General features: G+C 44.6%; 2 protein-coding genes and 1 pseudogene across 8 annotated transcripts in view; 1 reads left to right on the forward strand and 2 right to left on the reverse strand.

The window, feature by feature from the left end:
• The window catches only part of PDE6D (phosphodiesterase 6D), a 49,805-nt gene extending 48,951 nt beyond the window's left edge, over positions 1-854 (reverse strand). Inside the window, exon 1 of the mRNA XM_036320094.1 lies at positions 616-854. Coding sequence (XP_036175987.1) covers positions 616-665 — 50 coding nt within the window. The 5' untranslated portion in view covers positions 666-854. The remainder of the gene's footprint in view (positions 1-615) is intronic.
• Positions 855-1,243: 389 nt separating this feature from the next.
• On the forward strand, positions 1,244-26,248 carry COPS7B (COP9 signalosome subunit 7B). Of its 7 annotated transcripts, none has more exons than XM_036320065.1 (7): positions 1,244-1,428; positions 11,031-11,208; positions 15,467-15,542; positions 18,088-18,176; positions 20,138-20,340; positions 21,359-21,464; positions 24,558-26,248. In XM_036320065.1, exons 2-7 carry the CDS (start codon positions 11,047-11,049, stop codon positions 24,714-24,716), a joined length of 795 nt encoding a protein of 264 aa, XP_036175958.1. In that variant the 5' UTR covers positions 1,244-1,428; positions 11,031-11,046; the 3' UTR covers positions 24,717-26,248. The 7 variants fall into 7 exon arrangements, with proteins under 7 accessions (XP_036175958.1, XP_036175957.1, XP_036175960.1 ...); XM_036320064.1 differs by lacking the exon at positions 1,244-1,428 and adding an exon at positions 6,472-6,628; XM_036320066.1 differs by lacking the exon at positions 1,244-1,428 and adding an exon at positions 6,479-6,628 and having other exon boundaries at positions 10,952-11,208.
• LOC118661512 lies at positions 4,015-4,264 on the reverse strand (annotated as a pseudogene).
• Positions 26,249-26,741: the final 493 nt, after the last annotated feature.

Below are 26,741 nucleotides of genomic sequence, written 5' to 3' on the forward strand. Positions count from 1 at the left end.
GTTAAGATGAGGGTGATGCGGGACCTCTCTTCCCCCCTTCCTCTGCTCCAGCCCCGCGGAGCCACAAGTGAGGAAGAGAAGTTGTGGAAACAAGACGGGGTGGTGTGGGAGGGGGGAACCCAGGAGAGTTTAACACAAGCGTTTGCATTTGTCCCACACAAGGACCGTCGCTCCAAGTCACTTTCCCCTGCTCCCCCGAGGGGCTTCCCGCCAAAGAGGCTACTCCTGGGCTTCCAGGCCAACCCACCGCGCCCGCTGGGCCCTTCCCGGGGAGCCGCAGCCCCTTCGCGGCCTCTGGGCGCGGGCTGGAGCGCGGACCCAAGCCGGCCTCCCGACACCCGTTCCCGGCGTCCGGCGCCTTTCCCAGCCCAATTCCAGGGCGCCTTCGCCTCCAGCCCGGCGGGGCTCCAGTCAACGTCCCTGTCCTCTCTCAGGACGCCCCCTTCCCCACCTCCAGCGCCCGGTCCGTCGGGGGCGCGGGAAGCCTTTCCTTTCCTCTCCCCCGCCTCCACTCTCGTGGTGCCCACCTGGCGCGGCCCCCTTCCCTGGCCCGTCTCCTCAGCGAGCGGCCGCCTCCCAAGTCCTCCCGACCCCGCCCCGCTCCCGGGCGGATACAGTTTGAAGCCCCTCAGGATCTCCCGGGCACGCTCGTCCTTGGCTGACATGATGCGGCAGTTGCCGCCCGCGGCTCTCCCACGCTGGCCCGGCGGAGCCTCGCAGACGGTGCCCCGGAGCCGAGGACTGAGCCGCAGCCCCGCCTGGAGACCTCCGGCGAGCAGAGGCGGCTGCCAGACCTGGACCGGCCTCTCCCTCCCCTCAGCTCCCGCTCCTGATCCCTTCTCCTTCCCCCAGCCTTGGAGTGCCCGCCCAAGAGCCAATAGAAAGCCCGACTTGGAGATTGGCATCATGCTCATCCAATAGAAACACGTAGCGGCTTTGCGGGGGGTGGGGGGTTGAAGAGCGTCGATGGGAAGGGCCCTCCCCGGGAAGTCCCGTAGGGCAAATTTTTCATTCGTTCTTGTTGCCTAGAGTTTTCTCCCCGGAGGTTTGGCTTCAGATCTGCAGAGGCTCGAAGGGCTCGCTCCCGCCTCTGGGTGCTGAGATGACGGCAGGCTGCACTGTGTGATGAGCCAAAGACTACATTTCCCAGCATTCCAGGGGCGCACAGGGGAACCATAGGTCCCGGCACGCAAAGAGGCCCAGGGACTACAAATCCCAGCATTCCATAAACCCTATTCCCCTGTAACTTAGACTTCAGTGTGCCGCGCAGTGTGCGCAAATTCATAAACCCTCTCTCAGGTTTGGTGGTTTTTGAATCTGGAGAGTTGGGACCAGGCGGGAAGACCCTCTTCACTCTAAAAGAAGATGACAGCCCACAGAGAGGTAACTTCTGTTTACATGGAACTCAGAAATCTCCTGCAAATCATGGTAAGGCTGCAAACAAACAAAAACACTGATTAAACCGTGAAAGATAACGTAACAAAATAACTCCTTAAAATCATGTTGGTTTTATGGTCTGGAGCGCCTTTTACGTGTTTTGCGGGGGTTTCTATTGTGTTCCTGCCTTGGACTGGGAGAGAGTGATTGTATACCCAGAATATAAATACAGGAAAGGACTTTAGAGAATTTGCTAATCCGACCCCTGTTGTTTTACAAATGAGGAAACCGAGGCCCACCGAAGCGAAGAGATTGTCCACCGGTCACAGCAAGTTGAGGTAGAGTTAGAATTAGGCCCTAAGTCTCCTGACCCCGCTGTCTGAGCTTTTTGCACACCAGGCTGGCGATATTTTTAGCAGCATGGCTATGTGATTGTTATTCTTCTTGGTGAAATTTCCTCACACAGGTTGAAACCACCCAGAGGTTAGGTAAGCATTTATTTGGTGGATTTCCTGTAAGTGTGATGTTTGTTCATCTTCACTCTAGGTAGGACTTGGTGTTTTGATTCATTCTTTGTTGCTCAAGGTGACATTTAATGAGATTTCAGGAATAGTTGTAGTGTAAGTTAAGGTTTCCTTGGAGATTTATTTCTTTTTCTAGGCCTTCCTCTTTTTGTTCCCCTTTAACCCATGTGGGCACCCACCCAATTTTTCCTTCCATGTAATTCAACAAACAGTTTTCTCAGCTTTCCTTATTTGCCAGGCCCTCTGTCAGTAAAAGGTGAAAGACACGGTTACTGCCACAGGAAGATAATAACCTAGTTAGGGAAATGAGGAGACTCCACTGAGATTTGAGATGGAGCATGATAAATGGCATAAAAGAAAGGACATCAGAATGCTACAGAGGCTGTCATGAAGAGATGTATTCTAGCTGGCAAAACTTGATAGAGGAGGTGGCATTTGAATGTGAAGGATAAGTAGACTCTTTTTTTCCTTGGTTAAAAAATTTTCTTTAGATTTTTAACATTCAGTAAGGGCACAGTTTTTGCATATGTGTACACCTGTGTCACCACCCCCCAAATCAAGGTATAGAATTATTCCAGGACCCGCTGTGCCCCTTTATAGTCAGTAGTGCATCTTCCCATCCCAATAACCACTCTTCTGACTTCTATTACCATAGATCAGTTTTATCTGTTCTTGAGTTTCATTTAAATGTAATTATACAGTATGTACAATATGAATGTCTTCTTTCATTCATCAATATTTTTGTGACATCTGTATGTAGCAGTAGCTTTTTAAAAAAAAATTGCTGAATAGTATTCCATTGTATGCATATAGCACTGTTGATGGACATTTAGGTTATTAGTTATCAACTTTTGGCTTTTATTAACAAAGCTGAAATGAGCAATCTTTATTATAATTTTTTAATTGATTGAATTTTTTAGAAAGAGCAAGAGAGAAAGATCAATTGATTTGTTCTTCCACTTATTTATGCAATCATTGGTTGATTCTTTTTTAAAAAAATTGATTTTAGCCCTAGCTGGTTTGGCTCAGTGGATAGAGCATCAGCCTATGGACTGAAGGGTCCCGGGTTCAATTCCGGTCAAGGGCACATGCTCAAGTTGCAGGCTCGATCCCCAGTAGGGAATGTGCAGGAAGCAGCCAATCAATGATTCTCTCTCATCATTGATGTTTCTATCTCTCTCTTCTTTTCTGAAATCAATTAAAAAATTGATTTTTAGAGAGAGAGGAAGGGAGAGAGAGAAATATTAATTTGTTGTTCCACCATTCACAAATTCATTGGTTGATTCTTGTATATGCCCTGACTGGGGATCGAACCCAAAGCCTTGGCATATCGGGTCAACGCTCTAACCAACTGAGCTACTGGGGCAGGAGTTGCAATGAGCATTCTTATGTTTCTTTTTGTGGACTCGTGTATTCATTTACAGGAGAGGAGTTGCTGGCTATGTTGGTCAGCAGTAGTAGATATTGCCAGTTATGCAAGTGTTTGTAGCAGTTTTCACCTTCACCGGCAATGTAAGAGTTCTAGTTCACTTTTAACCTTGTCAATACTGGGTGCTGCCAGTCTTTTATTTTTAGCCATTTTGGTTAAATGTGGCATCTCATAACATAGTTCTTACTTACAATGTCTCTGGTGTTGAGGGCCTTTCCATGTGCTTATTGGCTATTTGGATGTCTTTTGTGAAATACTTGTTCAAATCTTTTTATTTATTTATTTATTTATTTTTACTGGGCTGTTTGCCTTCTTTTTTTTATTGTTTGTCTTCTTATTGATTTATAGTTCTTTTTATAGCCTGGATATGGAATTATATATGCTTGCAAATATGTTTTCCAAGTTTGTAGCGTGTCCTTTCACTCTCCTTACTGGTGTATTTTGATACACAGAAATTCTTAATTCTAGTGCAATAGTTGTGTTTTCTTTTACAATTAATGCTTTTTACATAAAGTTTAAGAAATCTTTGTGTACAGGGTTGGTAGGATTTTATTTTAAAAACTTTTTTTTTTAACCAGGATTTCTTTTATTAAGTACAATATGAAAGGATTCACAGGTGCTGGACAAAGATCATGGCCAGGAATGTGGAGTCCACATTGGGCCCTCTTCAGTGGTGCTCTTCAGTCACAGCTCATGTTTGAGTTCCTTATACGAATGGCAGTAGTTAAAACACACAGAAACTGCCAGCACCATAGAAACCCCATCGATGCTCCCTTTCTTGACATTGGTATACTTGTTGTAATACCAGTAGAAACCTCTTTGAAATGCTTCAGCAGTGCCTTTAGGGGTGAAATCCCGCATCAGTATTCAGCTTGGCAGCTCCCATTTTGACATCCATGAGTTTCTCCTCCTTCAGTGGTACTAGTGACATCATCTTGGAGTTCAGGGTATTGTTGGTGGGATTTTAGCAGGGAATTATGAGGGGAGAGATTTGCAAAGAAGATAGAGATAGCTCGAGGCCCTGCTGTGAGTGAGGGTGTAGTTTGTGGTGGGCAAGGCAAGGCCTGGAGTTTGGGCTGTAAAGAGGGTGAGGCACGACAAAGATGGGAGGGTAGGCAGGAGGCATAGTGCAAAGGCTTTAGCTGCAGTCTTGGAGTCTGCACATTGTTCTGGAGGAAGTGGAGGCACTGCTGGAATATTGATGGTAGCGCATATGGTCTAAATGTCTCTAACAACATCCCTTCTTTTACATGCCCAATTGCCACTACCTTTCTTCAAGATCTCACAGTCTCCTATCTGGAATACATCAAGTCACTCAAGGGTTTCCCTGCTCCAGTTCTCTCCACATCCAATCCATTCCTAGAGCAGCTAGTGTGATCATTCTAAATGGCAATTATTCATAGCGCTCCACAGCTTAAAACCCTAAGCTAGCCCTCCAAGTGCCCTTAAGAGCATATAAAACCTCTTTTATATGGTTTTCACCCTTTGTGATTTGCTTGCTTTTTCTTCCAGGCTCAACTCAAGCCTCATCTTCCCCAGAAGTGTGCCTTAGATCTCTTCTCCCCAAGGAGAGCCTTGCCTGTATTCCTAGGTGCCTGTGGCAACCATCTATCATAGTCAGATAGGCCTGTCTCTTCCAGGGGACAGTAAACTCTCATAGGTAGATACTTTGCTGTATTTAGGTATTTACTGGGTATGGTGCCAGGCCTGTGGTTTCCAAGACCCTGGATGACCTGATTCCAGCTCTGTTTTCCTAATTTCTGAAACCTTGGTTCCAGCTATTATGGATTTCTTTTCTGCATCAATATATGTTGCACAGTGCAAGCCTGTAACTGTGATCACTGCCCCCTTTTCTTCCCATTTTTGCCTTGAAGATGCCTGTTTTTTTTTTTCTTCCTCCTCAACATACTCTCCTGTGCTTCCAAAGTGTTGTCTCTCATAGCACTTAACACATTGAAGCTTTTGAGGGCAAGAACCTTGTTTTTTCTTCATGTAACATTCTAGAAAATAATAGGTGCTAAAGACATTTTTTGAATACATGAATGGGTTGGTGTTAGGCTCCTTCACATCTGTCCTGATTTCTGCACTCTATAAAGCACAAAGGGCAAATAGAGGTCTTTTCTTCATCTTCAAGACCTGAAAGTTGGAGAGTCCTCTTTGGGGTACACTACTTGAATCTCCTTTTCGAATGAATTTTCTTTCTCCTAAGCTCTAAGGCTCCCCACAAGATTTGCAACCAGTGGAGCAATGGGCAGTAGCATTGCTGTCTCCAAGGCCCCATGTTTTTCTGACTTTTCAGTGAGCTGACAGCAGCCCCGGCTTGGTTCACCTCTTTCCCATAACATTTCTAGAGAGCCAGAGCAGGCCCACATAGGCTCTCTCCTGTTGTTTCTTTTATCGTAGGCCCTTCCTTGTTTCACTGTTCCCAGCTTTAATAAACATATTCTCAAAAAAAAAAAAAAAAAAAAGACCTGAAAGCCTGTGGTGTATACTGTACCTTAAAAGAATCAGCCTAAGTATTCAGTTATGTAGCCATCTTCCAGTGGAGTTGGTAAGTCCCAAATGCAGCCATGAATGTCATTTTGGTCACAGAGGCATTGTTGACTCAGTCCAGCTCTTGCTTATTTAAAACATTTTTCTGAATAGATGTGAAGAACATGGTCTTTGGCTTCAGATAGCCTAGGTGCCAAAGCAGACTTTGCTACTTAACTGGCTTTTGGATTTTTAGGCTTAGTTAATTCACCTGAAAAATGGGGATACTATTGTAGGCCATAAAGTTATGAAAATTCAACAAGACAATGTACAGCACTTAGCACATGGAAAAACGACTAATAGACAGTTATTAGGCTTAATATGTCTCCATATGCCAGGGGAGCCGCAGTCGCCATAGGGAGCTCCTGGGGGTAAAGCTCCACCAAAGGGGTGGGTTTCAGACCCAGGAAATGGTGATGGTGATAGTTTGGGCTCCAGGACCGCCTGAGCGGTCGCCAACCGTTCGGACCTCGCGGACCCCCGGTTGGCGACCGCCCACCCGATTCCTGGGCTACAGACGCACAAGGACCCCTTCCCCAGCGAGGAGAACCTAGTGTGGGCGGAACTCGAGTGCAGCAGCGGGAGGCTTCCGGGGGAGCGGTAAGGGCGACGGGTCGGCGGAGGTAGAAAAGCGTCGGACGCCGGGTCGATCATGGACGCTTGACAACCTGCGGGCAGGCGCCGGGAGGCCGAGACAGCGACCTAGAGGACGGAGAGACCGCGAAGACAGGTCGGGGCCAGCGAGAAGGCGGGACCCAGCAGGCAGGTTAGTCGGGGTTGTTCGGCTTCACGCCCGCTGCCGGGAAAGCCCGCGGCCGCTCTGCCCCGCCCCCGCCCCGGAGAGCGCGCCCCGCGGCTCCTCACTCGCCGCTCTGTCCGGAGCACGCCACCGCCGGTCCGCCCTCCCTGAAGTCCTTCCCGGCCTGAGACCCTCAGCGGCCGCCCCGCGGCTCCTCTCGCTTCCCCATTCCCAAAGGCTGCCACTTTGCGCTCTGCTACCCATCAAAATAGTGCCCCCCACGACGGAGTTCACCGTCCCTGCGTCTCTAGCCTCCTCCTCGGGCCCGCCCACTCCAGAAGAAAGCGATTACCAGCGCCGCCTCCTTACCTCTTTGCCCCCACGGGCTTTGCTTTTCAGGCCGATATATATATATTTTTTTTTGAAGAACCGAAATTTCTGCCCATTTGTCGAATCCGTTTCCACCCCAGTCCCTTCCATTCAATCGCTTCACACGTGTTCCACTTGGAAAGGTTTTCGTTCATCCTTTCCTAGCCATCACCTCCCCCTCTTCTTCCTCCCACCTTCTCTCCTCCTCTCCTCTTCCCACTTGCCTTCTCAGCAACCTTTATTTCCTGGCACTTCACTTTTTTTGTTTCCGACAAGACCTTAGTGACCTTAAGTGAGGCGACAGACTTGTTTCTCTAATACTGTAAAGGGACTGCTGCTGCCCTGTGTGCCTGCTTCCCCAGGAAAACTTAGTTTCTCTTGCACCAAATTATCGTTCTTTGAACTGTTCTCTGCTTCAGCTTACTATAATTCTTCTCCTTCATTTTGTCATCCGGCCCAATACGTACCATTCTTGGAGGAGTAATCTTTTCTTACGCAGGATTCCTGTGCAGTGTGTGCGCCCACATACACTCAGCACGTGGTTAGACTATGCAGTTGAGGGGCTCTCCTGCCCCTAATGTCTTCAGGACGGCAGTATAATATCTTCATTGTTTTCTGGGTGTTTCATACACATTCTGAAGTCAGGTTTAGTAAAATGTCACATATCAAGTTGGATATGTGAAGGCCAAATTGAGGGATTTTTTTTTTTTCATGGACTTACACACCGTGTATTTTCTTAGTTTGAATATGTTGCTGCTTATCTTTCAAGATGATTTCCCCCTTTTTTCTATGCTTAAGTAGCTTTTCTGATTAAATGAGACATCTTTCTTGGTCTGTTTTTGGGTCTTTTCCTTATCTGTACCTGGCTGTCAGTGAGAGTCGAATGACACACTGGAAGCTGTAACTGATTGCTTTTGCTTACATCTGCCACCTCTGTGTATGGGCAGGATTTTCTTTTTCTTAACGAGTCTATAAATAAGGTGAATATAAAACAGGTACTGGAGAACTCCCGTGTGTTTCTTTTTTTTTTTTATAATATATATTTTATTGATTTTCCACAGAGAGGAAGGGAGAGGGATAGAGAGAAACATCGATGAGAGGGAAACATCAATCAGCTGCCTCCTGCACACCCCGCACCAGGGATGTGCCTGCAACCAAGGTACATGCCATTGATGGGAATCGAACCTGGAACCCTTCAGTCCCCAGGCTGATGCTCCATCCAGTGAGCCAAACCGGCTAGGGCTCCTGTGTGTTTCTTTCTTTTTTTTTTTAAATTAAATCTTTATTGTTCAGATTATTACAGTCGTTCCTCTTTTCCCCCCATAGCTCCCCTCCACCCGTTTCCCCCCCACCCTCCGCCCTCACCTCCCCCTCCCCCCCACTGCCCTCATCCATAGGTGCACGGTTTTTGTTCAGTCTCTTCCCGCATCCCCCACACACCTTTCCCCCCCCAAGAATAGTCAGTCCACTCCCTTTCTATGCCCCTGATTCTATTATAATCACCAGTTTATTCTGTTCATCAGATATTTATTCACTTGGTTTTTAGATTTACTTGTTGATAGATGTGTATTTGTTGTTCATAGTTTGTATCTCTACCTTTTTCTTCTTCTTCCTCTTCTTAAAGGATACCTTTCAGCATTTCATATAATACTGGTTTAGTGGTGATGAACTCCTTTAGCTTTTTCTTATCTGTGAAGCTCTTTATCTGACCTTCAATTCTGAATGATAGCTTTGCTGGATAAAGTAATCTTGGTTGTAGGTTCTTGGCATTCATCACTTTGAATATTTCTTGCCACTCCCTTCTGGCCTGCAAAGTTTCTGTTGAGAAATCAGCTGACAGTCATATGGGTACTCCCTTGTAGGTAACTGAGTTTCTTTCTCTTGCTGCTTTTAAGATTCTCTCTTTGTCTTTTGCTCTTGGCATTTTAATTATGATATGTCTTAGTGTGGTCCTCTTTGGATTCCTTTTGTTTGGGGTTCTCCGAGCTTCCTGGACTTGTAAGTCTATTTCTTTCACCAGGTAGGGGAAGTTTTCTGTCATTATTTCTTCAAATAGGTTTTCAATATCTTGCTCTCTCTCTTCTTCTGGCACCCTATAATTTGGATGTTGGTACACTTGAAGCTGTCCCAGAGGGTCCTTACACTATCTTCGTATTTTTGGATTCTTTTTTCATTTTGCTTTTCCGGTTGGTTGGGTGTTTTTGCTTCTTCATATTTCAAATCTTTGACTTGATTCTTGCGATCCTCTAGTCTGCTGTTGGGAGTCTGTATGATATTCTTTATTTTAGTCAGTGTATGCTTAATTTCTAGTTGGTCCTTTATCACAACCTCGAGGGTCTCATTAGATTTCTTGAGGGTCTCATTAAGTTTATCGGCGGTTTCTAGAAAATTCTTGAAAAACCTTAAAAGTGTGGTTTTGAACTCTATATCCAGTAGTTTGCTTTCCTCCATATCTGTCATTTGTGTCTTGTTTCTTTGTCTCCGCATTTTTTTTATGCTTTGCTGTGTCGATAGAGTGGCTTTCTGTGCTAGGTGTCCTATAGGGCCCAGTGGCTCAGCATCGCCAATTACCTGAGGTAGACACTCTTGGTGCACCCCCTTGTGGGCTTTGTGCACAGTCTTGTTGTAGTTAAGCCTTGATTGTTGTAGGTAACACTGGGAGGGATTGACCTCCAGGCCAATTGGCTGTGAGAATCAGCTGTGTCTATGGTGAGAGAAGTTCTGTGCTGGAGACACCCCTCCGGGGCAAGACTTGCTTCAGTGGGGCTTTGGTGCTCACTGAGTCTGCCCCCTGAGTGTGTCCTTTATGGGTCCAAGGAGCTGCAATCTGGATGGTCCCACTCTGACCACTGGGCACACTGGCTCCTGGATCTCTAAGGAGTTGCTAATCTAGCCTTTGCCTGTGGCTACCCAGCAGGAGCCAGCTGTGACGCAATGCAAGTTGCCCTGGGGCCTTGGGCCAGCTGCAGTTTGTTAGGTAATTATCAGGTTGCAAAGGGCCAGGCCTTTCATATGCAAAAGACTCCATGCACGGCTTGGGCGGGGCGGGGTCCCAGGGGATCAACAGCGCTGAGCGAGCAGTTATGGCTACTCTCAGTCTTGCCCTCAGAGGGCTTGCTTCTCAGTGTCTCGGCAATTGCTGCAAGCACCTCCGAGAGAAAGCTGCCCTGGAGTTCTGACCGATGTTAGACAGTCCAGTTTCTCCCGTATGAGTCTGGGTCCCCAGAGACTCGCCCAGAACTGGAGCTCAGAGCTTGAGACTCCCTCCCGATTGAAAAAGACAACCGTGCCCTCAGCCGCCAGCCCGCTCCGTGTGCGCCTCTGTACCTCTGTATTTTACTTCCACACCGCACCTCCTCTGAGTCTCGGTATGCTTTTCTCTTTCCTTCTAGTTGTAGAATTTCCACTCAGTCAGCCTTCCTGTGGTTCTGAATGATGTCCGTTCCGTCTTTTAGTTGTATTTTTGAAGTGGTTGTGCGAGGCAGCAATCTCCGGTGTTTACCTATGCCGCCATCTTGGTTTTTCCCTCCTGTGTGTTTCTTTAAATCCTGGTTAGGTTTAAGGGTTTAGAACAGGGGTGGGCAAACTTTTTGACTCGAGGGCCACAATGGGTTCTTAAACTGGACCGGAGGGCCGGAACAAAAGCATGGATGGAGTGTTTGTGCGAACTAATATAAATTCAAAGTAAACATCATTACATAAAAGAGTACGGTCTTTTTTTTTTTTTTAGTTTTATTCATTTCAAATGGGCCGGATCCGGCCCACGGGCCATAGTTTGCCCACGGCTGGTTTAGAACATGCTGCCTTTGGGAGAGGGTCAAATGGGGACAAAGTGGCTTTTAATAAGTATGTTTCAAACCTCAGCATAAGGACAAAATCCCTTTAACTCCAGGTTGAATCCTACCCACCTCACTAAGTGGTCATAGCATCTGGACTCTATAACTGTTGTGTTTTTTTTTTTAATACTATAAAATTATTCAGATATCTGATCCAGCATTAAATAAGCATAGACTTTGCAAAGGAGAAGGAAAAATGATGGAAACACCTTTCTTTTGGACAGATCTTAAGACCAGAGAATGGCAGGTGAACAGAAACCCTCAAGTAACCTCCTGGAACAGTTTATTTTACTAGCCAAAGGTACTAGTGGCTCAGCCCTCACTGCTCTCATAAACCAAGTCTTGGAGGCTCCTGGAGTCTATGTCTTTGGAGAACTGCTGGAGCTGGCCAATGTGCAGGAGGTAAGAACAATTTCTCTATCTTCTTTATTCTAAGCCTTCATTTGAGTCTCCAGGTTTCCAAGGAATTTCAGTGCCAAAGCATTGTGCACCTGTGAGGAACCCTGTTGAGGGAGAGATGGGAATTGGTGGGACAGGGGAAGAGAGCAAGGATAATGTCTTGGATTCCTTCTAGTCAACATTTTCATCTGAACTTGAGGTAAAATTAGATTGGGTTGCTAATCTAATTTTGTAAGATAGGGAAAAGATCCAATTAAACCTCGTAAGTTAGAAACATAGAGTTTAATCATAGACTGATGTTTAATGGGTAATTTCAGGCATTCTTAAGGATAAAACCTCCAGTGCAAATATAGACAAGGAAGACTGGTCAGGTGTATAATAGCAGAAAATGTTTGCTGTTGAACCTGAGATAGGCATGAATAAGGAATGTATTTTTCCTGTGGAAAAGGGCAATGTTGTGTAGCTGTGTAAAGTAGATGTATAAAAAGGATATGACTGGCAAGCTGTGAAGTCCTTTTTGCTTGTTTGCTTCTTTGTTTGATTGTAGTTATTAAAACCTTGGGTATCCAGTTTTGGTTGTTGTGCCTTAAAAATGAGATGATCCAGTGAAGAATGACCAGGTGGAATAAAGGGATGTAAAGCAACCTCTACTTTTCAACTTTACTTCCCACTTTGGATACTTTTATATGGTTGTCCCTCGGTATCCTTGGGGGATTGGTTCCAGGACCCCCCTCTGATGCTCAAGTCCCTTGTATAAAATACACAGTGTTTGCATATATAGCAGGGCATGCTATCACATCACTTCATTCACAGGGATTCAGCATAGTGCTTGGTGTGTGGCTAAATTCAAGGCTTCCTTATTGGAACTTTCTGGGACTTTCCCCCTGAAATATTTTTGGTTTGTGGTTGGTTGAATCGCCAATGTGAAACCTCTGGATATGGAGAATTACTATATTTATTTATTCATTGATATTTTTATACTTATTGATTGAGATAGATAGCAGTCTGGTGGCATCGTTATTACTTTGGGTGTTGTGTTCAGGCACTCTTGGTGGGGTGGGTTGGCTTCCTTTTCTCCATCACAGCTTCTTTCTGGCTGCCAGGATGGTGCTGGTTCTGCAGCTGGCTTCCATCCACAAATCTGGGCAGTACTTGTTCTTGTGGATTGTGTGCATGATGAGGCTGAGGGTGGCCTGGTATTCTCATTTTTGGTGGTCCACATATAAGAGGTGGTTGTCTTTTTTTTTTTTTTATCCTCACTTGAAGATATTTTTTTTCTGTTGGTTTTTAGAGGGAGTGGAAGGGAGGAAGGGGTGGAGGCGGGGAGAGAGAGAAAAAAAACATTAATATGAGAAACACATCAATTTGTTACTCCCTGCAGGAGCCCCGACTGGGGCCAGGGAATTTGCAACCCAGAAATGTTGACCAGAACCAAATCTGTGACCCCTGGGTATGCGGGCTAACTCGCTTACCTCTGGGCCCACCAGCCAGGGCGGAGGCCGTTGTCTTTTGTTGGCTGGTTCTTCACGTCACGACCACTAGGACACTTCTGCTGTTGGCTGCTGGCTCCACACCTACAGCTTTGTGGTGAATCAGCCCGTTGTAGTAGGAGTTGCAGGCCTTCAGATGACTGGACTTGCTGCTGTACATCTGCTTGTTCCTCTTAATGAGGATACTGGAGCAGCTCCCTATGACCATCCACTGTAGGCACGTGGACATAGCGTCATTTCTTCTCCCTGCAACAGCTGGAGACCAAAAGAGCTGCTTTTATTTTTTTAATTGTGAGTTTTTTTAATATCAGTGTTGTTGAGACTATGCTCCATTGTGCTCACCCTTGTTTCCTTACAGCTTAATATGTAGACTGACACACTGGGCTTTCAATACAAATTTAATATATCAGAGAAGGAAAAGGAATGCTATGAGAAAAATGGAGGAGAACTGGGTTCTTTTTAAAAAAATAGACTTTATATTTTAGAGCAGTTTTTAAAAAAATATTTTTATTGATTTTAGAGAGGAAGGTAGAGGAAGAGAGAGAGAGAAACATCAATGATAGAGAATCACTGATTGGCTGCTTCCTACACATCCCACACTGGGGGTCGAGCCCACAACCCGGGCATGTGCCCTGACTGGGAATTGAACTGTTATCTCCTGATTCATAGGTCAATGCTCAACCACTGAGCCATGCTGGCAAGGCTAGAGCAGTTTTAGATTCACAGCAAAATTGAAAGAAAGGTAGAGATTTACCATATATCCCCTGCCCTCACACATGAATAGCCTCCCCCGTTACCAATATCCCTCACCAGTGTGGAGCCTGCATTAACACATCATTATCACCCAAAGTCCATAATTTACATTGGGTTCATTCTTGGTGCTGTACATTCTATGGGTTTGAACAAATGCATAATGCCATGTATCCCCTATTAGAGTATCATACAGAGTAGTTTCACTGCCCTAGAACTCCTCTGTATTCTTCCTGTTCATCACTCCCTTCCCTCTAACCCCTGGCAACCACTGACTGACCTATGTACTGTTGTTGTAATTTTGACTTTTCTATTATGCTATAGAGCAGTGGTCGCCAACCTTTCAGACTTCACGGACCACCAGTTGGCGACCGTTGCTCCAAAGGTTTCCTTAAACCAGTGGTTGCCAAACTTTTGGACCTCACGAACCACCAGTGGTCCTCGGACCACCAGTTGGCAACCGTTGCTATAGAGGGAATCATATAAAATGTAGCTTTTTCAGATAGGCTTCTTTCACTTAGTAATATGCATTTAAATTTCCTCTGTGTCTTTTCATGGCTTGATAGCTAATCATTTAAATAGAAGAAATGACTAAGGGATAATCTGTTCCTTCAGGTTCATAAAAAGCCTGAAAGAATATGCTGACTAGTTGTTTTGTAATTGTGAAAGATTGGCTAAGAGGAGATGGATGAAAATTAAAACTGGAAAGACCTTATTGATTTGGGCCAGTGGGAGAAGTTTTGGAGCATCTGCTCTAGAGGAAATAGTCTGTTACAGCTAGTTTTGTAATCATCTGTTTGAAAAGTGGAGATTGGATTAGATGGTCTCTTCCACCTCTGATTCAGGACCTCAGGAGATTGTTAACAGACCTGAAAAGGTAGACTGGGATATTAGGATGCTTGCTCTAATTTGGGGTGTTTAACAAATCCCCTTTACCTCCCCGTAGTTTGATTTGTTTTTTCCATATGTAAGCCTGGAATAAGCTAGTTGACTTACAGTGGTTTGAAATTACAAATGTAGTTTCTTGGAAACCTTTAATAAACTTAATAAAATGCTTTTATTGATTTCAGAGAAAGGAGGGAAGAGGGATAGAAACATCAATGATGAGAGAATCATTGATCGGCTGCCTCCTGCACACCCCCTACTGGGGATGGAGCCTGCAATCCTGGGCATGTGCCTGGACTGGGAATCGAACTATGACCTCCTAGTTCATGGGTTGATGCTCAACAACTGAGCAACACTGGCCAGGCTTGGAACCCTTTTTTAAAAGGTGGTTAAAATTGATTAGTATTTCATTGGTGTCCATAGAATAACTTGGGTTTTCCTGTTTAAACTTCACTGAGTTTGGTAAATTGGAAGAGTAACAGGTCCATATTTGTGAGTAAAAGAAACACCCAGTTAAGGTAATTGACAGCAGAACATTTCAGGAAGAATACATTCTCTTTTGTTCTTCTTCTAAAGAAAGCTCTTTGACACCAACATTAGTGAGGAATAAGTAATTTTAATGAAAAGTTTTACTTAGGGTTGCCTGATATCCTGGTTTCTTGTCCCAACCTGGCTCTTCTGTCGCACCTTATGCTGTGCTCATCTCTCCCAGCGTCACAGTCCACATAGAGTCCTGAAACTTGGAACCAACCCTACATTTTGTTTAATTTGGATTGATAGTGGCTCATGCTGTACCTGCCAAGATGGTATGTGGACAAGGTTTCTCCAGTGTTCATTTTAATGGCAAGGGAATCTTGAGAAAACTTGAACTGCTTCTAATACTTACTGCTTTGTGTATCTGTTGAAGCAAAAGCAGTTCCTTGGGCATGCTATGTGAAGTGTAAAGAAAGGAATTCCTGAGAGAGAAAAGTTAAATTGGGGGCTTTACTAATCTTAATACTTTTTTCCCAAAGAAAGAGTTGGAAGGGACCAGCTAATAGAATACAGAACTGTGGCACATGTCACCCGCTTTCTGCTTGAACACTGCAGTGATTGATAGACAGCTTGGTCTCTGAACTGTTTCTTTCCCTACTCAGCTTGCAGAAGGAGCTAATGCTGCGTATTTGCAGTTGCTGAACCTGTTTGCCTATGGGACATACCCAGATTACATAGGTGAGTTGGTTAAGATCCTCCAAAGACTGTTCTCAATTATATCCCTCTGTTTAGATGTGTTGCCTCCCAGAGGATCACCGAGGTTTGGGATGTCAAGGATGGGGTGGGAACTTCCTGACCTGGCTGTTGCCCATTTTACTGTGCTCTGTCGGTGATCTTATATGAGGACTCTTCCTTCTCACCTTTTATTTCTTAATGAGTAAAATGGGGACTATGTTTATGCTTGTCCATAAATATAGCCCTTGTTTATTTTCCAGGTGAGATTCTTGATGACTGGTGTTTGTAGAACACTTGGAGTGTTGTGAAATGTCAGAATACCCACTTGTAAAGTATTTAAACATTTTAAATATTATAAAAATAATATTGCTAAACTATATTGAAGAAAATTTGGAAAATAGAGGGCAAAAGTCACTCATAGTTGTACCAGTGTTAAACTGCTGTTAGTGTTATGGTGCTCGGTTTTCCCCCTCTGCTTGGGTTTTCTATTATGTAGGTGTGATTAGATTATGTACACAATTTTATATCTTGCTTTTCCCCCCCACTTGTTTCATAGGCATTCATGTTTTAAGTCTGTGAAGTCATTTTTAGTATTTCACAATCTCCTACTCCATAATTGACTTAGTCCATTCTCTTCTGTAGGTAATTTGAGTCATTTAAAATTAGAATCATAAATATTAGGAATGAGGTGCATGCATGTCCAAATGCTAACTTACCTCCCACCCAAGCCATTTTTGTCTGGCTTCCCTGGCTTATTTTAGCAGCATGACAAAGGTCTGGCAGTTTATTTTAGTGGTGTGACTCAGAACATTCCCTACTATATCCCTGACTTACCCTCTTTCTTACTCTCTTTCTTGCTTCTTACTTCTGCTTACTCTTTGCTGCTGTCAGACTGTATAGTTTCCCACTTGCCAGTTTTCCCTGACCTTCACTTTGTTCCAATGAGTGTGTCCTCTGTTTCTGCCCTCACTGTAGAGGCAGAATTGCACAGACTCTGGAACCAGACTGCCTGCATATTCTAGCTCCACTTCCACTGGTCATGTCATTGGAAAATTAAATAATCTTCTCTGCCTCAGTTTCCTTCTCTGTAATAATCCATGTCCTCTACCTGTACTCCTTGGGCGAGATGTTTCAGAATTTAGAATTTGTGGGAATTAAAAAAGGTAATATAATGCATATGCATTTTTATGTAACACCCTTGAGGGGTGTGGGCAGCACCTGTAGTCAAACACAATCATAATTTGTTTAATCCTCACCCAAGAATATGTTTTCTATTGATTTTTTTAGAGAGAGAGAGGAAGGAATTGAGAGAGAGAGACAAATAGACAGACAGACATCGATGTAAGAGAGAAACATCATCAGTATCTCCCCTATGTGCTCTGATCAGGGAGTGCACCTGCAAGCTAGGTATGTTCCCTGAGCAGTAATGGAATCTCAACCTTTTGGTGTATGGAACCACATTGTAGGCAACTGAGCCACCCGCCAGGGCTGCCATCATAGTTTGTAGCAAAATAAGTGAATGTTCACAACAAGTGGGATAAAAAGCCCACCTTAATTCAGGTCAGGAATTGCTAACAGATCAATTTTAGTACCATGCTCAAGGGGAAAAAAAAGCAGTTTGGATTCACCCTTTTGGAGTCCAGTATTATGGATAAGGAATTGAGAGCATTTAGAATCTATCTCATGAGGTTGTTGTGAGGACTGGATGTGTGTATGTGCCTCTGGATCTGTGTGTGCATCTACACTAAGTTAAGCTTGTCCTGTATGTTACCTGTGGCTGCCGCCATGGCTATTGTTAGTGTCATTGCTATTACTGAAATTTTGCCCATCCTTCAAGGCTCATCTCAAACTCTGTTTCTTTCCCCCCCCCCCTCCTGTATCTCCTAATGTGATTGGACTCACTTGCTCTTTCTCCTACCTCTTATCCCCCTTTCCTAGCTTTGCCTCTCTCTTTCGCCCACATCCCTTCCCCCTCTCTTCCTCACCCTTTTGCTCTCTTGTGGTAGTTTGGACCTTCTGTTAGTTCTGCCTTGCATTTGTAGCTGTTGAAACATGTACTTGTAACACTGAGGGTAAGTCCAGGGCCACTGAGTTGCATAGTTCCAGGTGGTTGGTGCCTCTGGAGATGTGTAGTGCAGCAGTCCTGACAAGGCCCATCTTATTTATCCTCTGTGCCCCTGAATCATTTAAAATTGTGCCTTGCACATAACAGATGCTCAGTGAAGATGTGTTGAACTTGATTGAATGTCACAAAGGGTACAAATAGTACTATTCCATTAGGATAATTTGTCGTCATTTTGTGCATTCATGCCTGGATTTTCAGGAGTTTAAGCTCCTTGTGTGTAGAGAGTGAGTCTTGTCTTCTTTGGAAGCACATGGTCTTCCAGAGAAGACAGGAGGTGCTCATGGAACATTTGCCTAATGAATAAGTGCAGAGTCATGAGTGACTTAGTAGTAGATTTGGTGTGAGGAAATGGTGTGTTTATTCCATAGAGAAATCCTAATTTTATTTTGTGTCTTGATTTTTGTGGTGGGTGGGACTGAGCAGCCAACAAGGAGAGCCTGCCAGAACTGAGCACAGCTCAGCAGAACAAGCTGAAGCACCTTACCATCGTGAGCTTGGCATCGAGAATGAAGGTACAGTTCTGAACCCTTTCCTGTCTCCTCCCCTCAAGGCAGGTCTGTTATTGGCATAAATGTGGGAATTCCCAGCTACATACAGTAGAGTCATAGGATTTGCTCGGCAAAGGACAAAAGATAATTAAAATAGTGTTGACAATTACTCACCCTCCCATTTAGGAAAAATATGCCCAGGAGTGATAGTGAATCAGCAGATCTCAGTTCTGGCATGCCGTGGTGCCTCATGTGGTGTGAATATTTGCCATTCCTAAAGGGAGACTGCTGTCTAAAGATAGGTATTTTTCAAACAGCAGGGCATCTCAGGGCAAGCGAACCACTTCATTTGTTGCTCAGTGTACAGTGAACTGTACTAATGCTGGAGGACAAACTTGCTATGTTGGACTTACTGAGAAGTAATTTTTAATATGCTGCCTTCCTCTAGGGATTTTCTTCTTATTTATTTTTGTTAATCCTCACCTGAGGATATTTTTCCATTGATTTTTATAGAGTGGAAGGAAAGGGGAAAGACAGAGTGAGAGAAACACAACAAATGGTTGCCTCCCACATTGGGACTAGGAGTCGAGCTGTAACCAAGGTATGTGCCCTTGATCAGAATCAAACCCGGGGACCCTTCAGTCTGTGGGCCAACACTTTATCTACTGAGCTAAACCGGCCAGGGCCCTTTGGGGATTTTCAAGATTAATTATACTAATTGGAGTTTTTGCGTTACATGCTAGCTTTAGACTCGAACCTTCTATAAGATGTCACTCCATTATATCTGAGTTTACCCCCACTCACTTTAGCAGCAGCCTTGCAACCAGCTGCTCATAGTCATTAACAAAGAAGATCCAGATTAGGTTAGCTGATAGTTGATTTGGCTCTTTGCCCAATCCCAGCCTGAGTAAATTTTTGTGGGGCTATGCTTTGAAGAAGTTGCTTTTGGATTTCCCCTCTGTGATGGAGCTTGAGAGGTATATGTTTGTTCTTGTATTGCCATTTCAGTTGCTGAAATCACTTTACCTTATCTAATCACAAACTTCTGATTCTTAGCCTGACATTTCAGAGGGGAGACCAATTTTGTTAGGAAATGATGACCTGACTGTTACTTATTTATATTTTTGTCCTGATCATGGACTTCTTAAGTGTACCAAAGAGTAGTAGTAACTTTTTCCTTTATTTTTGCAACCTGTCATTGTAAGTTCACCTATCGCCTCTGGATTTCAGACCTTTAGTCATAAAAAACCCCTCTAGGTAGGTGTGCTCTCTTCTCTGTATCCATTTCCTCCTGTCAGTTTCTGCAGATTTGATCACTATGTTAATTTCCAGACGTAATGTGTCAGGATTTGCAGAAAACTGGATGTTTAGATATCCAGTTGTCTTCGAGTCATGCAGAATGTTGGTACAGCTGAATAAAGGACTGTTGTTGGGAATTGACATTGGTTACAAGAGTCTGAGAAAACAACTGTAAACTTGAGGATGACTGAGCTGGCTGTACTGCTGGCCACCTGTAGTGGATGTGTTAGCCTGCATGTGTTTTTGCTTGTGCCCTCAGTTTTCCTCGCCAGCATCTGAGATTGTTTGGAGTTTTGTGATGAGCTGGCATTTTATGCAAAGTCTGCAAGCTTTCAGAAGGTGGCAGAGTGGCATATACCAAGTATATACCAAGTATTTCCCTTTCTCTTCTGGAAAGTCTTTAGGATCCCAAAAAGTTTGCTTCAGAGCATGAAAGCTGAAGGTGGGGCAAAGTCCAGGAGGCAGAGAATCTTGGAGAATGCATTTCTAGATGGGCTATGGGATTTGTTTGGATCCCATTGGTCTTATAGCTCATTTATCCATCTCTTGTTGCCATAGATGTTAATAATTATCATTACACTGCATTTCCCAAAGCCCAGAGGCAGCTGTTGGCTATGTCGGTAATACTTGCATTTCTTTAATGTTTGCCAGTGGTTTTTGTAAATATCACATGGCCTTATCTGCAGTGTATCCCCTACTCCGTGCTGCTGAAGGACCTGGAGATGCGGAATCTCCGGGAACTGGAAGACCTCATCATCGAGGCTGTCTACACTGACATCATCCAGGGCAAGCTGGACCAGCGAAACCAGCTTCTGGAAGTGGACTTCTGCATTGGCCGTGACATCCGAAAGAAGGACATCAATAATATTGTCAAGACCTTGCATGAGTGGTGAGGCTGAAAGATGGAGGGGTCACCTCTCTTTAGGGAGGGGGATAGCTAGCCTCTGCTTGGGGAAATATGGTCTCCAGGTATTAGCTGGAGCTCCGTGGGAGCTGGGGTCTTAGGATAGTAAGGCAGAGAATTAGGGGCTACATTTGTGACTATAGCTGTGTGGCAACAGGAATCATTTCAGGCCTCCTAGTGCCTTGGTTGTAAAATAGTTCTTGTCCTAGTTGAGCTGGGGACTATTTAATGGTGGGCTGTAAAATGCCCAGGGTTGGCAGGTGGAGCCTCTGAAGCCTAGCTATGTGACATGGACCCTGTGCTTTGCAAACTCAGGAAGTTAGTGTTGGTAAGATTCTTTGGGTAAGAGAAACCATGTTCAATATCAGTAACATTGGGCTAGTGTTTATAAAAACATTGTGAGAGGTAGTGAAGACAAGGAATGGGTTATTCTAAGTTGGAACACAGATTCACACTATATTAATGTGACTATAGTCTGGTATATAAAAAGAAGTGGGATATTTGCACGTACTCTATTTTAATAGAATTTGATGTGTGCAAGAACTATTTCAGGTTCTACAAGGGTTTGTTATGAAGTGATATAAATGATTTGGGGTTTATAAAGCCCGATGGGCTTAGTTGGAGATGAGGATTTAGCTGAGTTTTAAAGTCTTCAAAATACAAGGTTTTAGAAAATAATTTTTTCTCTCAAGACATGTGTAAACTCTCTCCTAATTCCTTTTGTCTTATGATGTGTAAAATTTTCCCATGGGATACAGAACTTGGAGATTAAGGCTGTATTCTAAGAAACTACCCCACATCCTCCTCCATATTTGTCTCTTTGTGCCCTATGTTATATGCCCTGTTTAGAAATGCTTGTCTTTTGGAAAGAGTATGGAGATAAGAACCCTGGCAGAGGGGGTGTTACAGAAAGCCCTTGTAAGGAGTTGGGAGGGAGATTTTGGAGTCTGCAGGAGAGCTCCCAGACCTTTATGTGACTCAGGATTGGCTATCTCCTTTGCAGGTGTGACGGCTGTGAAGCAGTTCTGCTAGGCATTGAGCAGCAAGTTCTGAGAGCCAACCAGTACAAGGAGAACCACAGCCGAACTCAGCAGCAGGTAGAGGCAGAGGTAAGGAAGAGAATTTTGTTCCCCTGCTCCAGGGGATCCCTGTTTGTTCCTTTATCTTGTGAGTCTTGTTGTAGATGAAGTAATCAGTCATCAACAAACAGGCACTGGCTGGGTGCTGGGGTAAAAGTGAGTGTGACTACTTAAGTTAGTATTATTATTATTTTTTTTAAAAGAGCCAGAACACATGGGTTTGTAATCAATGGCTCCCTGATGCAAAACATGGCTACGGAGACCCCTGCTGACAGAACCTGATGCTGCCACCAGGTGGCGGTAGGAATTAGATGAAGTTCAAGAGAAAGTAATTTGCAGAAAAGGCTAAAGATCCCTTAATACCAATCTACTGATTTACTAGTAATCAACTTCTAGGAAATCTGGAACAGACCACTATGAGAGGAAAGGGAGCATGATCAAAGCCTAGAGCCTTGCCAGTTTTTCTAAAAGTCGATTTTTAGAGAGGAAGGGAGGGGAGAGAGAGAGAAACATGGATGTAAGAGCAGAATGTTGATAGGCTACCTTCTTTCTGCATATCCCCAACTGGAGATTGAGCCCACAGCCTGACCTGGGCTTGTACCCTGACTGGGGATTGAACTGGCAATTTTTCAAACTGGCAGCCTTTTGGTGCACAGGACGATGCTCAAACAACTGAGCCACACCGGCCAGGGCAAGTTTTTTCATTCAGTAAATGATGATCGGAGTACTTAGTGTAGGTTGTTGATTGTTCCCCAGCAAAGGTTCACTAAATATTTGTTGACTAGAAAAGAAAATAAATCTACAAAGAACAAAAGTATAATTCTTGTTATATTCTGTTGGTATTTATGCTTCTGTTACACTTGACCTATTTTTTTAGCCATTCTATCAGCTGAGTTGGTGATCTTTCCTTATTTGTCCTTAAGTTAGATTGCTTTTTCTAAGAGGGAAAACTTGATGTTTCCCCCTCAAATTCTTATAACAGCAGCTTCCCTTTGGTGAGTTGTAGCTTCAAAAATGTTCCCTCTTAGTGCAGTCAGCTCTATCACTTATTGCCTAAGAATATTCTCTTCCTTTCACAGAAATAACACATATTAATAAGTTACAATTCTAGCAAAGCAGGGGAAGATAAAGTAATAACATTGTGATCTGTTTCATGGTCTCTAAAGCATCAGAGCATCTCCTTATTTGTATTTGACTTTGGAGCATGTTTTTCTTCATATTTGTATGTGCATATGTCTGGTGTTGTGTGGAATGTTAATATATATAACATTACATTTATAAATTAGTTTGTTTGAGTCACGTAGGTAATAACGTGTAATTGGACAAAGTAAGCCCAGTTTTCCATGACGCAGAAAATCCCCCAGGAGTTAGTTTAGTGACAGTCTTGAGGCTTGTTGGCTGCTAGAGCTCACCAAAGGGTGCCTCCTGGTTCCTCCTGGAGAGTGTTCTCTCCATCTCCCAGCTCTTTCCCACTGTGGACTCTGCTTCATGTTATCTACCTTTGCTTTGCCTCACAACTGAGTGATGTTTTTCTACCCGGGAAGCTCTTCTCTCTTCTTTTACCATGTAAGAGGAAGAGGTACTGCTAGGCAAGTATAGATGGGAGGCAGGTCTGTGTGGGCTAGAGTGGTCAGGGCAGGTTTGTGGGAAAGGTGCTTGACTACAGGGAGGGTCAGATGTCTAGCTAAGGAGAAAGCTTGCCCAGGATAGAATAACAAGGTGCTTCAAAGGCGAGATGAATGACTGCTCCGGCCGAGACACAGTGGACTGGCATGGCTTGACTGAAGAATGTGTGTTGGGGGAAGGAAGGTACAGGATCATGAGTGGTGTTTCAGATATGGAGAGAGAACCAAGCTTTCTCTTGGGGATACGTCTCATTTCTTTTCCTTGCATGTGACCAGGGTCACTGAGCACCCAAAATAAGGGCTTATTGGGAGGGCAGTACTTGAGGAGGCATTTGAATGAAAAGGAGACAGGATGAGGGGGGCGAAGGGGGGGGGGAGGTTGTGCTTTTGTCTGTTTATTTGGTGAAAAGCTTTTGACAGGATCCTGAATCAAAGACTTTTACAGGGAATTGAGTTACCAAGAGATGGGGAGTCTGCATTACCCTGGTGGGGAGTGGTGGTAGGGATGGGAAGAGAACACAAATGGGCCCTCTGTGAATGGAGCGGGGTGAGAGCCTGTGACATCAGATTACATTAAAGGATGTGAAACTGAGAGTGCTGAACTTTTTTTGGGGAAAAAAATATATATAGCAAAAGAGGCAAACAGCAAAGTGTTTTAGTCAGTTGAACTGGGGGTCTGTTGAGAGGCTGATGGGAGAGCTGTCTTGGTGAGTGGGGTGCATGTGCTATAGGGCCAAGTCTGCTGGTTGTGCTGGCAGGTTAGGAACTGAAAGCTCATTTCTAAGACTGTCCTCCACAGATATTCACAAAAGTGTGCAAAGGTAAACATAGAAGGCTGTTGTAGGAGCTCTGTACTTGGTGAATAACAAACTGGGAGCTAATTTGATGATAGAACATTCATAGCAGAATAGTACAGGGATGGTACAGAGAATGTGTATTCTGACATGGGAAAGTGTTCAGGAGTTGCTTAAATAGATTTGAGCCCCTCCTTCGTTAAGTGAAGAAAGGTATCCTGAAAACAGTAGGGTGATAGCATTTTGCTAGTTTTTTACTACATTTTCGCCATTTATCAGTTAGGTGGCTGAAGTTCAACCTCTAGTTGTTTATTCAGGAAGCGCTCAGGGAGCAGAATCCCCAGAGTTCTTGTGGGAATATTTGGTTTCATGAACAGTAGCAATCAAATTCTTTGTCACTCTTTCTTTTTCGAAGGCCATTTTAACCACTGCTTTCTTTCACTTCTTTGCCAAATGGTCCACTTCCACATGGCTTTCCCCCTCTTTTCAACGAAGCAGGCATTAGTTCCACTTTTTTGCTTGACTCATTTCCATATATCTCCCATGAGTAGCCCCAGCTTGTTTCTCCTCATCTGGGTTTCTGAAGGTAATTTCAGATTTTCTTGCAGAGGATTCTGGCTGCTTCCTTAGGTGGCCCCTATTATAATGAGAATGAGTTTCAGGTGCTTACAGAAGGCACACACAAATTTTGTGTCTCCCTCCAGGTTACCAACATCAAGAAGACCCTCAAGGCCACAGCATCTTCCTCAGCTCAGGAGATGGAGCAACAACTGGCCGAACGGGAATGTCCCCCTCACGCCGAGCAGAGGCAGCCCACCAAGAAGATGTCCAAAGTGAAAGGTCTGGTTTCCAGCCGCCACTAGGGCCGGCTGGGGCAGCTGGCACTCACCAGGCCTGGGCAAGTGGGGAGGGGACACCTAGGGCCTATTTCCTCCTCTCTCTACCTTCAGTGAGTTCCAGACCTGCCCGTCCCCTCACCAGCGCCTCCCCATCCTGTTGGTACTGTTCCAGAAGAACCGTTAACTCCTTTCCCTCGCCCACACCCTCCTTCCCCAGTTGTTCCCTTCAGACTCAGGGGCTCCACTGATGCCATCCCAACAGGGTCAACACTGCCCAGCTTCCCTCCAGGAGGTTCTTATCTCTGTTTAAGGGCTTGTCTCTCCCAGTTTTTCTTTTGCTCCATGTCATTTGGTCAGGCTGGTCATAGCCAGAGGCAGCTTTAACCGGCCCACAGGGATGACTGCAAAGGAGGCTCCTCTGAGTGAGGAGGGGGCACTCCTCCAGCCCCATGTACCACAGTACCCACAATGGTGCAGGCACTCTAGCCAGGTATCAAAATGCTTTGTTTTCCCTCCCCTGCCTTGTCCCTCGTTGATAGCTCCAATCCGGCCATGGAGGGATGTGATGCTGGGCTATGTTTACTCAGCCTCTTAAGCCCAGCTCAAATCTCTCATTAGTTGGGAGCACTGAGTTAACTGATGTCTGGTATCCGAGCACCAGTGGAGGGTGCTCTGGGTCTGCTCGGTGGCAGAAGTTTCTTCCAGCTTGGTGTTCTCTGCTGCCTGACTACTCAGACTGGTTTTCGGTGTGGAGGCCCAGCTGCCCACTGGGACTGTCTGCCAACACTTGCTCTCCCCAGATCTTTAATTACTCCTGGCTGCATCTGTGGTGGGGACAGTGGTGCTGAGACCCAGCCTGCTGGGGAAGGACCTGTTGCTGCTTCTGTCTGTTTCTTTCCACCCCTCCTTGGCTGATGACCCAGAGCCCTCTGATGATGGCATTCTCCTGGCAAGAGAAAAGGACTTGACTAGCCTTTCTGAACTTGAACAGTTTCAGGTTATATTTTAATTTTTTTTTTTTGTACAGGTTCTGATTCTAATACATTTCAACATGCCTTTTTCCCCCCTCGTGTCAATATTTGTTACAGATCGCCGGGGATTTTTCATTTGCTTGGAGGGTGGCGCGTGTGTGTGTGTGTGTGTGTGTGTGTGTGTGTGTGTAACGGGAAGTGGAGGTCTGGACTAATATTAAAAGTTCACGGAGGGGAAAAACACATTTTAGAACAAAAAATAAAGTGTAGTTATTATGTGACTGGTGTGCGGAGTTGCATAGCTGGTACATCTGGAGGAGATGGGAGCAGGGTGCTTCATGGAAATGTCCTGCTGGGTCAGTACATGGAGAAAATCCATATCTCCTTTTCCAACATGTCCAGCAACTGCCTGCTGCTGATCAGATGTTAACAGTTACTCTCGTTTCCCCTTTAAGCTGGTCCATGTGCCCATATAACATTATGTCCAAAGGGCGAGTTTAATTCCCAATGTATGTTTCATGAAACCTCTTGACAGATGCTCTGTGGAAAAGGGGTTCTGTTGTTAAATAAATTTGGCACATCCTGCATCCCATATCCTCATTGGAAATTCATTCTTGTGGTCTCAGAGAAGGCCTGGGTGAGATAGCCGGTTCCCACACTGATGTCACCACCAAATCCTTTGGATACCTTGTGGAACACATTTTGGGGAAGTTTTTAGAAACATATTTCTCAAAATACCTTTCAGCTTTATAGGTTTTTCTATAACTACAGTCATGTGTTGCTTAATGATGGGATATATTCTGAGAAAAGCATTGTTAGGCAATATCGTTGTTTGAACATCATAGGTGCACTTTAACAAACCTTAGATGGCCTAGCCTACTGACACCTAAGCTGTATGGTAGCCTATTGTTCTTAGGTTACAAGCCTATACAGCATGGTACTGTATCGAATATTGCAGACATTGAAAAGGTACAGTAAAAATCAGGTATAAAAATAAACAGTGGTACATTTACCATGAATGGAGCTTGCAGGCCTGGAAGTTGCTCTGAATGAGCCAGTGAGTGAAGGGTGAGTGAGT

This window comes from Myotis myotis, unplaced genomic scaffold (assembly GCF_014108235.1).
Source record: "Myotis myotis isolate mMyoMyo1 unplaced genomic scaffold, mMyoMyo1.p scaffold_m19_p_8, whole genome shotgun sequence".
Taxonomy (NCBI): Eukaryota; Metazoa; Chordata; class Mammalia; order Chiroptera; family Vespertilionidae; genus Myotis; species Myotis myotis.